The 12,627-nt window shown below is 53.5% G+C and overlaps 1 protein-coding gene across 4 annotated transcripts in view; it reads left to right on the plus strand.

Moving 5' to 3' along the window:
• The window catches only part of GDPD5 (glycerophosphodiester phosphodiesterase domain containing 5), a 90,618-nt gene extending 83,313 nt beyond the window's left edge, over window positions 1–7,305 (plus strand). For 3 of the 4 annotated variants that reach the window (XM_036259726.1, XM_036259727.1, XM_036259730.1), the window contains 4 exons: window positions 406–488; window positions 1,020–1,034; window positions 3,077–3,189; window positions 5,829–7,305. In XM_036259726.1, coding sequence (XP_036115619.1) covers window positions 406–488; window positions 1,020–1,034; window positions 3,077–3,189; window positions 5,829–5,977 — 360 coding nt within the window. In that variant the 3' untranslated portion in view covers window positions 5,978–7,305. The remainder of the gene's footprint in view (window positions 1–405; window positions 489–1,019; window positions 1,035–3,076; window positions 3,190–5,828) is intronic. The other variant, XM_036259729.1, reaches the window with a different exon arrangement.
• The last annotated feature ends 5,322 nt before the right edge of the window (window positions 7,306–12,627 follow it).

Consider the following 12,627-nt stretch of genomic DNA (forward strand, 5'->3'; position numbering starts at 1 on the left):
TTCACCTGAGGTCCAGGTCTGCCCTCCGGGCCCCTCTCCACTGTCCCTGGGGGAAGCCCCCATGGCCCACACCCTACAGTGACCCACGTGTTCACACCCCCAGGGATGCCACACAACTGCACACCTGCAAGTCGGTTCCCTCTCACACTCACCTGTCTGTCTTTCCTTATTCGCCTCTTGTCTGGAGCCCCCGTAAGCACACAGACCCTCCAGGCTTAACACCAACCACCTCTACCCTGACCACCACACAGATCTTTAACCCTGTACACACACACACACACACACACACACACACACTCAGGCCCACAGCCCACACCTCCAGGTCCTCCCCTGCCCACAGGCCCTCACCCTGGAGCCCGGTGTGGACCAGCCATGACAAGCTGGCCGCGGGCCCTCTGTCCACAGCCCCCGGACGAGTACTGCCTCATGTGGGTCACCGCGGACCTGATCTCCTTCACCCTCATCATTGGCATCTTCGTGCTCCAGAAGTGAGTAGGCTCTGACCACCTTCCTCGGCCTCCCCTGCCCCAAGGCAGACCCGGCTCCCACCCCAGCCAGGTGCCCCTCCTCCTGAGCTCTGGGCCAGGAGGCCTGCCAGATGGCCTGTGTGGGGGGGACCCCTAGTGACCCCCAGCCTGCCCCCTCAGCCAGAGCTGGCAGCTTCTGGAATAAGCACCCAGCTGGGAGCCCAGAGCCAACCTCTGCCCTGATTCGCTGTGTGGACTAGGGCGCAGTGCAGCTCCTCCGGGCTCGTCTCCCCACCGGGTGCCGAGGCCAGGGTTCCCACACACTCAGCGTGCAGCTGTGCTGCAGCCCTTCCGCCCCTCAGACAGCGGCTGGGACTGTGGTTGCACTGGGGAGGCGAGGGTGGCCCAGGGGTCCCAACCAGCCATGAACCACGGGGAAGGGGTTTTACTCTTGACTGACGTTCTCTCTCTGTCCCATACTGCTCTGACCCGGCGCATGTCCCTCCTCTCTCTTCCCCACCTCCCCCTCTGCTGCACTCTGGTACCTCACAGCTATCACTTGATCAGGTAATTCTGGTGTGGTCTTCTCCCCGTTCTTTTCTCCCTCTCCTTGCCACCCTTTCTCTGGCTCCTCTGGACACCTGCACTGAGCCCGGTGCCTGGCTCAGGCTCCCTCCCAGCCGCCTCCCTCGCCTGAGCCTCCTCCCCCGGCACCCTCCCTTCTCCTCCCATCTTGCTGTGTGTGCCCCTCTGCTCTGCTCCTCCTGCTGTTTCTGCAGGTGGGAACCAGTGCTTCCGTGTAGGCTGCTGCCCTGGCCTCAGCACCAACGCATCTTCCTCTGAGGAGAGGGCTCTGCCTGGGCCCCGGGCCACTTACAGGGCCTGCCCACTGCCCGGAGCCTACCCTGCTGAGCTCCATCTCTCCCTGTCTCTCCCTTCTCGTCTGTTGCCTTTCCCATCACTCATTCTCCCTTGACCTTTCTCTGAGTCTCTCTCATCTTTTTCACTTTGTCTCCGATTCCCCCATACAGTGTCTCCCGCCTTCCCTGGGGAGGGCCCCGCCGTGGTTGAGCTTCCTGTCCTGGATGTGCCAGGCTGCAGAAACTCTGGCCTGGCACTGTCCTTCTGGGGTGAACGTTTATTTCCAAGATGAGACTTAGGTCTCGGGGATCCAAGTACTCCTTGGTCAAGCGGCTTCACCGACCAGCTTCTAGGAGAAACTGCACCCCGGGGACTGAGCCCAGCAAAGATACGGTCACCCAGTCCCTCCATTCTCGCCGCCAGCAGACGCCCTCACGGCGGTCAGGCCTTCACGTGCGAAGCCCCAGTGTGCTGGGGGGCTGGCCCGTGATGGCCCAGGTGCTGGAACAGACATGCTGAGCCCGCTCAGCATACAGCCAGGGCGGTGGCATTGTCTTCCCGGGGGTCAGGAAAGACCTGAGAAGGGGACCCTGGCACAGAGATCATGTCCTCATTCCTCCATCATCCACTCAAGTACTTAGGGCCCCTCGCCGCACACAGCAGGCACTGAGGTTGGTGCCAGGGACACAGCAATCAATGAGAGACCCAAGTGCTGCCCTCAAGGACGTGTAGGGTGCTAGCCCAGCCAGCGCGCAGGCTGCCTTCCCCTCTGCCTCCTGCTTTGCCCTTGTCTGTCTGCTCTGTTCATCCACCGTCTGCCTGTCCGTGTCTGTCCATTGCAGCTGCACTGACCCCATCTGGAAACAACTGATGTCTTGTGGAGTCTGGGCTCCCTTCATCCACCCCAGGAGGGCTCAGTGCCCTGGGGGGTTGGGTTGTTTCCAAGCTGACCCCCACTTCATTGGTGGGAGTGGGAATGGGGGGTCCGGTGAATCCTGTCCAGGTCACAGGGAAAATCTTAAGTTCAGAGGCCAGGGATGCGGGGCTAGTTCAGAGGAACGACAACAGGAGAACAGTGCCTGGCTCTCCCCGGGGCCTGCATGCCCTGGGCAGCCCCACCGCTCGGCCCACTTGCTTAACTTTACCCCAGTCCTGGCCTTGCCCCTGCCTCGGCCATCAGAGGGACCGACACCTCGGCCTGACCTCCCCATCCGGTCACTGGAACGGAGTAGCGGCAGACCCCGCCCCACGTCACTCTAATGCCCTTGGCCCTGAACCCGTGCAGACTGGGTCTGAGCAAAGCCTCTGCCATCTCGCCTCACCACTCTGCTTTCCTCTGGGGCTCCCCTGGCTTCACTCAGCCTGGTCACGACAGTGGGGCTGCAGGAGACACCAGCGGGGACTCCCCAGGACTGGGGACCCCAGGGTGGGTCCTCAGGGTCAGGTCAGCTAAGCCCTCCCCTGCCCCAAAGAGAGCCAGGTGCCTACTGGGAGCATCTGAGACAGAACCAACCAACTCCCCAACACACACGTCTTCCTGGGCAAGGGGAGCTGCCCTGGGCTTCTGGAGCTCAGGGGAGAGCCCTGGCTGAGTAGCGGACTGACTCCAGCTCTGCCCCTCGCGGGCCCCACTTCTCTAGTCAGTCAAGAGCCCTCTGGTCTCTCGGGCCAAAGCCAGAGATGCCCTGGAAGTGGGCAGGATCCCTGCTCCAGGGAAGGGCCTGATGCCCACGGGACCATCTCTGCAGGTGGCGCCTGGGTGGCATACGGAGCTACAACCCCGAACAGATCATGCTGAGCGCAGCGGTGCACCGGACCAGCCGGGATGTCAGCATCATGAAGGAGAAACTCATCTTCTCAGGTAGGCAGCCCACCGGCAGGCCGCGACAGGCCTGGGCTCAGCTCTCTGCCCATGCGCACACATACATTCACACAGTACGTACAGGCCGCGACAGGCCTGGGCTCAGCTCTCTGCCCATGCGCACACATACATTCACACAGCACGTACAGGCCGCGACAGGCCTGGGCTCAGCTCTCTGGCCATGTGCACACATACATTCACACAGCACGTACAGGCCGCGACAGGCCTGGGCTCAGCTCTCTGCCCACGCGCACACATACATTCACACAGCACGTACAGGCCGCGACAGGCCTGGGCTCAGCTCTCTGCCCATGCGCACACATACATTCACACAGCACGTACAGGGCCGCGACAGGCATGGGCTCAGCTCTCTGCCCGATGCGCACACATACATTCAACACACAACGTACAGGCCACAACCGGCCTGGGCTCAGCTCTCTGCCCTAGCGGGCACACACATACATTCACACAGCACGTACAGGCCGCGACAGGCCTGGGCTCAGCTCTCTGCCCATGCACACACATACATTCACACAACACGTACAGGCCACGACAGGCCTGGGCTCAGCTCTCTGCCCATGCACACACATACATTCACACAGCACGTACAGGCCGGGGAACGGCCTGGGCTCAGCTCTCTGCCCATGCGCACACATACATTCACACAGCACGTACAGGCCGGGGCACGGCCTGGGCTCAGCTCTCTGCCCATGCGCACACATACATTCACACAGCACGTACAGGCCGGGGCACGGCCCGGACATGCGGGTGCCCACACACGTACAGGCACACATTCACACCCCCCATAGGCAGCCGTGCCAGCCCCGTGGGTGGTGGGCAGGGTGGCACGCAGGAGTGGGATGAGGGGAAGAGTCTGCTTTGAAGGCCTATCCCCCTTTGCCCAGTTCACATAGGGGCCCCAAACATTGACCTCATCCCTGTCGCTGCCAGCCCACTGACTCCGTCTGATGGAGGCGGCAGCTCCATGAGCAAGAACACGGGAAACTGGGTGTCACTAGAGCTCTAACAGATGAGGGTGCTGAACCAGAATGGGGTACAGAGATGGTGAGGGCGGTTAGAGCTCCCTGGGGCAGCGAGGGGGGTCCTGGGAGTGGGGTTGAGGTCAGGGTGAGCGGAGGGAGGGAAGGAAGGGCGCCCCAGCCGGGAGCAGTGTGCCCAGAGGCAGTGAGGGAGCGGCGCCCAGAACTGAATACTGTTCCACAGGGCTTGAGGGGAGGGGCCTTTGGCTGGTTCACCCCGAGAGCGTGCGTGGGGTGGGGGTGCAGAGGTTCTTGGGCTTCAGCCTGAAAGCAGAGGGCTGCAGACGGGCTTTCCTGAGCTGTTCTGCAGCAGAGCTGGACCAAGTACCACCACGTGGGCGGCTCACATGTCAGGGGTTTGCTGCTTCTCACTCCGGAGGGGCTGTGAGGGCAGAGCCGGTCCAGGCCTCTCCCCTGGGCTCACGGGGCCGTCCTCCCCTTCACGCATTCCTGAGGCATGCAGCGCAGTAGTGCACGGGAGGGTTATACAGTATTTCCGGAGATCCCAGCTCTATTCCCAACTAGCCGTGTGAACCGGAACACTGTCCACCCTCCCTCAGCATCAGACTCCTTGTCTGGAAAATGGGCTAGTAACCCCCAAGGGCACTTCTGAGGGTTACTGCCATGCCGGCCGGAGGGGCACTTGGTAAACACTGCCCGAGTGAGAGCCCAGTGGGGGTGACTAGTTTAGGTGGGGCTGGCTCCAAGGATCGAGTGAGCGTCTCACTGTTCACTCTTTTACTATTCATTCCTCTAACAGGTGAATGCCAGGCACTGTTTCAGGGTTTAGGGTACACAGATTCTTGCTTACCTTTGCTCAAAAACCTCCTCCTGGGGAGCCTTCCCAGGGCATTGTGCCCGGCCGGTTCTGCCCGTCCAGACCCCCGCCTCTCCTGTAGTGCCAACGACCGTGCACTGAGCACTATGGGTGCGAGCCTGAGGACTCAGCCACAGTCCTCGCCCCTTGCCCACTCCAGGTGGAGAGCCCTCACCCCCACCCCAAGGAACCTCGGGTCCCCTGAGGGTGGGCTCAGCTCCACTCAGGAGGTCCTTCCGGGCCTCTGCTGTGTCCAGCACTGTGCCAGGCACTGGGGACACAGATGCCCAGACGTTACCCCTACCCCTGAAGTACTCCAGACAGTGGGGGCCACAGACAGTGACAGTACAGGATGTGGTGGGGAAGTGGGGGTGCGGTGGTTACGAGGAGGTCCTAGTCCAGCCAGGAGAGGCTTTCAGGAAGCGGCAATAACAGAGATGCGAAGAATGAGCCAGATTTTAAGGAACAGTATTGATGGGGACGTCACTCCCAGGAGGGGGTCCAGTATGTGCAAAGGCCCTGAGGGGAGATAAACACATGGGTGCCAAGCTCAGGAGGATGCAGATGGTTTTCTGTGGCTAGAAGGAAGAGTTCCAGGGGAGAGTAGACACCAAGGAGAACCTTGAATACCAAGCTCAGTACAAAACCTGAACCCAGTGGTCTCATCAGCCTCCGAGTGCCTGACTAGGAGTCACCGCGGACCCTTCCCACAGTATCTTCTTGCCATCCTCATTGACCCCGCTCCTGCCCCTACTCATATTCTGCCTCCTCTGGCCCCACAGAGATCAGCGACGGCATGGAGGTCTCTGACGAGTTCTCTGTATGTTCAGACAGCAGTTGTGACACATACGCCAACAGCGCCACCACCCCAGTGAACCCCCGAGGGACTGGCAGCCGTGCCAAGACCCTCAGGGACCGGAGTGGCCGTTAGCTGGAGACTTCTCCCCAGGCTGTGCCTAATGCAGAGACCAGGGAACCCAGAAGAGCTGGCAGAAGCCTGTCTGGACGTGGAGTGCTCTGGGAGCGGGCTCCACCCCTTGTCCGCCATGGCCTCTCTTGCAGGGGACTCCTCTCTCCCGAGGCCCAGCTGGGCCAGGACTCCAGCCTCTCAGATGCCCCTGCAGGCCTGGGGATCCTTCTTCTGAGAAGTGCGGGGCCTGAGCCCTGGTCTTCCCTTGCACCTCGACCTGGAAGCTTTGATGGGTCACCGGGCCACACCTTACCCCGTGACCATCCTCCTGTTCGTGCTGTGAGGCAGCCAACTTTTCCATGTTCCTCCTGCCTTGAGGACCTGGAGCTGGGCCTCTGCCCCCAGCAGCTCTACTCTTCACGTCAGTCTCAAAGCACAAGGAGATCCCGCCCAGGAGGAGAGGCTGCTGCAGTGGGAGACACTCCTTCCGGCCAGCCTCCCGCTACCCGTGGCCCTGCCCCCGGAGAGCAGCTGGGAATGGCCAGAAGAGCAGGCTCAGGGCTGCTCAGCCCCTAACCCAGGTGTCCAACAGGCCTCCAGGGCAGAGTGGCCACAGACTGACACGACCTCAGTGGCCACAGGGCAGGGGCCACCTGGGGTGGGCATGTGGCCAAGGTGATTAAAGCTGCCATCTTGACATGTCATTTCTGAATTGTCTGTGGAAGGATGGGGACCAAACTTACTGGGTTTGGGGACCAGTATCCCCATACTGAGGTGGGGGAGACGGTCTTGGAGAGGTAAAGTGACCGTCCAAGGCCACAAAGAACACACAGCACCAGAATCCCACCCGGGCTCTTGCCCCAGAGTGTGCGCATGTTCTGTAGCCAGCCGGGAACAGCGTGGAAGGTGGGGAGGGCTCCTGGGTCCGACACGGGGGCGGGCATGGGGCTGAGAGCCCTTCACAGCCACGTGGAGGTTCCGGTTCCTGAGCTCCCTGGCCTGTGCAGTGACAGACCTGCAGCCAGGAGATGGCGCTCCGCCATGGCAGAGGTTTGGCTTGGACTCCGCAAGGCTTCGGACTTGACCAGAGCGGGCCCACCCCATTCCTGGCACGCTGGGGTGTCTGGGCTGTAAGCCCCAATAGAGCCAACAGATGTCCCTTCCTGTCTCTCAGTCCTTGGACCTCTGCCCTCCACAAGGGGTCAGCAGTGGAGTCAGGGCCGGTCTGTCACTCCTACCTTTGTCCGAAGCGTCTGTATGACCCTGGGTGTGTCCGAAAGGAGGAAGGGGGGAAGCTGAGCCCCAGCACCAGCCTGTATTAAATAAACATGGTGCTTTCTGGGAACCGAGGGATGTGTATTTTCTCCAAATGGGTTCTTCTAGGTAGAATTCTTGGGGTCTGAGTGATTCTGCCATCTTCTTGGAGGAAAGGAAGAGAAACCCATCCCAAACGCTGGAGCCAGGCTGGGCCTCCCACTTCAACTTCCAGGACTGCCCCTCAGGACTGTGAAGGACACACGCTCCTTCCCCTCTGCTGAACGTCTGCCAGGGGCCTACCCTTCCTGGGCAGTGGTCAGCTCCCACCTCTCCTGGGCACAAAGGAGTATGAGTAAAACCTGGAACAGCTGTGTCAGGAGTGGGGGTTCACTGCCCTACCCTAAATGCCCAACAGCCTGCTCTCCAGCCTCTGGCTGGCCCACCAGGAAAGTGGATTTGATCCTTCAGGCCAGCTCCTTCCTGGCCGGACGTGGGCAACGTGAGACCGCCTGGAGTTTTCAGGAGGGGTGAAGCAGGCTGGGAGTTCCGTGTGGAACAGCCACACCCCTCACCAGAGCCCACTCCCCTATGCAGAGGCAGCTCCGCTTCCTCCCTTACCCCACACAATGGAGCGAGGATGGAAGACAGCTCCCACCGGGGCAGACGGCGGGCCTGTCTCCATCCTCAGCTGAGCCCTCAGCTGAGCCCTCAGCCCGTGGTCAACCCTGGCTCCCATTCCTGACCTGAGGAGTTACTGAGAACGCCACCTTCCTGATGGCCTCCCCTTGTCTGCAGAGGGCAGCCTGGCTGCCCATTCAAAGGGAAGAGGAAGTGGGCCCCCTCCCCTTCCACTCCCCATAGACCTGCTCTGTCCTCCTTCCCTCGGAACACAGTGGGTAAGGACTCCCCCAGGCTGAGCCCACCCTCCATGAACTCTCGGCCCCTCCTTCCTAAGTGTGGATATAGAGGTGCCTCAACCTAGTGGTCTAAGATGGCAGTGACATGGGAAGACGCTGAACCCATCCATGAACAAAATCAAGCATACACGAAGAGAGCGAGCAATTACTCCAAGACAAATGAGGACTGAATGAACGCCTTCTAAATATGAGAAAGAGGGCGAACAGAGAAGGCTGGGAAGCCATGGGGGCTCTCCAGAACCCACACGACTACTCTGGGGCTGGGGGCCAAGTGAACACGACTGACATCCCCCTCCACCTCCACAGTGTAGATGGGGGCTCTGTCCAGGTTCTCTGGTCTACCTGCAAGGTTGCTGCAGTGAGTTCCCAGACACATCACCTGAGCCCATTTTGGCTCCACACAAAGGGAGCAAGCAGGATCAACAGGACAGTACTGTACACACGTGGCCTCCTCACCTGGAGCAGCTCTGGGCTGGCCAGTGCCCGTATACCTTAGCCTCTGCTTAGCTCCTACAGCCTGCCAGAACCACCTGACACAGTATACACAGAGCCTGGCTTCTACATAAGTCATAAGTCCACTTTTTCAAGATGAAGAGACTCATATAAACACATATGGAAAGTCAAACAAAATAAAGAGACAGCGTGTCTCTCAAATGAAGGCACAAGAAAAATCTAAATTAACCAATGGCACTCCAATAAATTAAACAAAAAAATAAAATTAATAAAAATACCTTAAGGAAACAGAGATAAGTTATTTGCCTGATAAAAATTCAAAGTAGCAGTCATAAGGACACTCACTAAACTTGGGAGTGAACTAGAAGAATTTAGGGAGAACTTCCATGGAGAGTCAGAAAGTATAATAAATAACCAAGCAGAACTAAAGAATACAATGACAAATGAAAAACACATCAGAAGGAATCAACAACAGATTATCTAATACAGAACAGGTAATTGACCTATAAGATAGACTAGTGGAAATCAACCAATCAGAACAGCAACAACAAAAAAAAAAATTTTAAATACGGAATAGTTAAAGGGACCTCTGCAGTAATATCAAATGTTCAAACAGAGGCATAAAGAAAGGAACAAAAACTTGATTTAAACAAATAATGGCTGAAAACTTTCCTAATCTAGGGAAGGAAACAGACATCCAGGTTCCAGGAAGCAAAGACAGTTCCAAATAAAATGAACCCAAAATGCTCCACACCAAGACACAGTAATTAAACTGGTGAAAGTAAAAGGCAGAGAGACAATCTGAAGGAATCACAGACAACGATGAGTTATAGGACAAGGGAAACACCATACACCTTCAGCTGATTTCTCAGCAGCAACTTTACAGGCCAGAAGGGAGTGGCAGAACATCTTGAAAGTGCTGAAAAAAAGGAACTACAACCTAGAATTATTTACACAGCAAGGTTATCATTCAGAATTAAAGGAGAAAGAGTTTCTCATGTAAGTAAAAACTAAAGGAGCTCATCACAATTAAACCAGTTTTATAAGAAATGTTAAAGGGTCTTCTTTAAACAGAAAAGGAAAGGCTATATCAGAAATAAAATATGAGAAAGGGAAAAATCTCACAGGTTACGGCAAATGTTTAAAAATACAGTGAATGAGCCCGGCCGGTGTGGCTTAGTGGTTGAGTGTCGACCCATGCACCAAGAGGTCACCGGTTAGATTCCCAGCCAGGGCACATGCCCAGGTTGTTGGCCAAACCCCCAGTGGGGAGCATGCAGGAGGAGGCCAGTTGATGTTCTCTCTCATCGATATTTCCATCTCTTTCTCCCTCTCCCTTCCTCTCTCTCTAAAATCAATAAAGAAAATAAATAAATAGATAAATAAATAAATAAAATACAGTGAATAAGACATCTAAAAAGCTACTACAAATGTCAAAAGTAAAAGTATCAAACTACAATACATAGTTAGGAGATACACAATTCAAAAAGATCTAAAACAGCCCTGGCTGGTTTTGCTCAGTGGTTAGAGTGTCGACCCACAGACTGGGGAGTCTGGGGTTCTGTTTCTGCTAAGGGCACATACCTCAGTTGTGGTTTGTCCCCGGCCCTGGTTGGGGTTGTGTGGGTGGCAACCACTCGATGTGTCTCTCTCACATCGATGTTTCTCTCTCTCTTCCTCCCTCCGGCTCTACCTGAAGATAAATGCAAAAATGTCCTCGGGTGAAGATAAAAAAAAAAGACCTAAACATAACATCAAAAACATAAACCATCCCCAGTCGTGTGGCTCATTGGTTGAGCATCAGCCCATGCACCAGAAGGTCCCTGGTTCAATTACCGGTCGGGGCACATGCCTGGGTTGCGAGCTCGATCCCCAGTGGGGGGTGTGCAGGAGGCAGCCTATTGAAGTTGATGTTTCTCTCTCAGAGATGTTTCTATCTCTCTCTCCCTCTCCCTTACTCTCCAAAATCAATAAAAACAAATAAAGAAAACATAAACCATAGAAGGGGTTGTAAAAATGTAGTCCTTATAAAATATACTTAAACTTAAATGCCTGTAAGCTTGCCCGGCTGGTGTGGCTCAGTGACTGAGCACTGACCCATGCACCAAGAGGTCACTGGCTCGATTCCCGGTCAGGGCACACGCCCAGGTTGTGGGCCTGATCCTCAGTAGGGGGCATGCAGGAGGCAGCCAGTCGATATTCTCTCTCATCAATGTTTCTATCTCTCTCTCTCTCTCTCCCTTCCTTTCTCTCTCTAAAAGCAATAAGGAAAAAAAATTTAAATGCCTATAAGCTTAAAATAGACTGCTGTGGATATAGAATGATATACATAAACCTCATGGTAGCCACAAACCAAAAACCTACAAAATATATACAAAAAACAAAGAGAAAAGAATCTAAACAAAATACTAAAGAAAAACAGCAAACCACAGGGAAGAAGGAACAGAGGACTATAAAAACAACCAAAAAACCATTAACAAAATGGCAATAAGTATATATGTATCAATTACTTTGGATGTAAATGATCCAATAAAAAAGACATAGGATGGCTGAATGGATTAAAAAACATGACCCTGCCCTGGCTGATTTGGCTCAGCAGTTAGAATGTTGGGCCCTTAGACCAAAGTGTCACGGGTTTGATTCATTCAGGTCAAGGGCACGTATCTGGGTTGCGGGTTTGATCCCTGGCCTTGGTCAGAGTTGTGCAGGAAGCAACTGGTCAATGTGTCTCTCTCACATCGATGTCTCTTTCTCTCTCCCCACCCTCTCTTCCACTCTCTCTAAAATTCAATGGAAAAATATCCTGGGGTGAGGATTAACAACAACAAAAAAACCTAAAAACATGATCCATCTATATGCTGCTTACAAAAGACTCACTTCAAAAGACACATTGAGACTGAAAGTGAAATCAATAAGGAAACAGTGGCTTTAAATGACAATTAGACCAGATTAACTTAGTATTTTTTAAACATTTCATCCAAAAGCAGCAGAATATACATTTTTTTCAAGTGCGCATGGAACATTTTCCAGGACAGACCATATGTCAGGCCACAAAACAAGTCTCAACAAATTTAGGAAAACTGAAGTTATATAAGGAATCTTCTCTGATCACAATGGTATGAAACTGGAAATCAATTACAAGAAGAAAACTGAAAAACACAAACATGTGGAGGCTAGATAACATACTAAACAATGAATGAGTTAGCAACGATATCAAGGAATAAATGAAAAGATACTTTGAGCTAAATGAAAATACAATGACCCAAAACATATGGGTCACACCTAAAGCAGTCCCAAGAGAGAAATTCATAACAATAAAGGCCTACCCCAAGAAACAAGAAAAATCTCAAGTAAACAATATAAACTTACACCTAAAGAAATACGGAAAAAAAACAAGCAAAGCCCAAAGTGAGTAGAAGAAAGTAAATAATAAAGATCAGAATGGAAATTTTTAAAAAGAGGCTACAAGTAAAAAAGATCAGTGAAACCAAGAGCTGGTTCTTTGAAAAGATAACCAAAATTAATAAACCTCTAGTCAGACTCATGAAGAAAAAAACAGAAAGGGCCCAAATCAATAAAATCAGAAATGAAAGAAAAGTGACAACTGAACCATAGAAATACAAAGGCTTGTAAGAAAATACTACAGTCATAAGCCAACAAATTAGACAACCTGAAAGAAATGGACAAATTCCTAGAAACATATACTTTTCCAAGACTGAATGAGGAAGAAACATAAAATCCAAACAGACCAATAACTACTAATGAAATAGAATCAGTAATAAAAAATAAAAAAAATTCCCAACAAATAAAAGTCCTAGACCAGATGGTTTCACAGGTAAATTTTACCAAATATTCAAAGAATTAATATCTATCATTTTCAAATAATTCCAAAAAACTGAAGAGGAGGGAAGGCTCTCAAGTTCATTTTATGAGGCCAGCATTACTCTGATACCAATTACTACAAAAAGACAATACAAAGAAAGAAAAATTTAGGCTAATATCCCTGATGAACATAGATGCAAAAATATTAGCAAACCGCCCTGG

This window comes from Molossus molossus, unplaced genomic scaffold (genome assembly GCF_014108415.1).
Source record: "Molossus molossus isolate mMolMol1 unplaced genomic scaffold, mMolMol1.p scaffold_m16_p_13, whole genome shotgun sequence".
Classification (NCBI taxonomy): domain Eukaryota; kingdom Metazoa; phylum Chordata; class Mammalia; order Chiroptera; family Molossidae; genus Molossus; species Molossus molossus.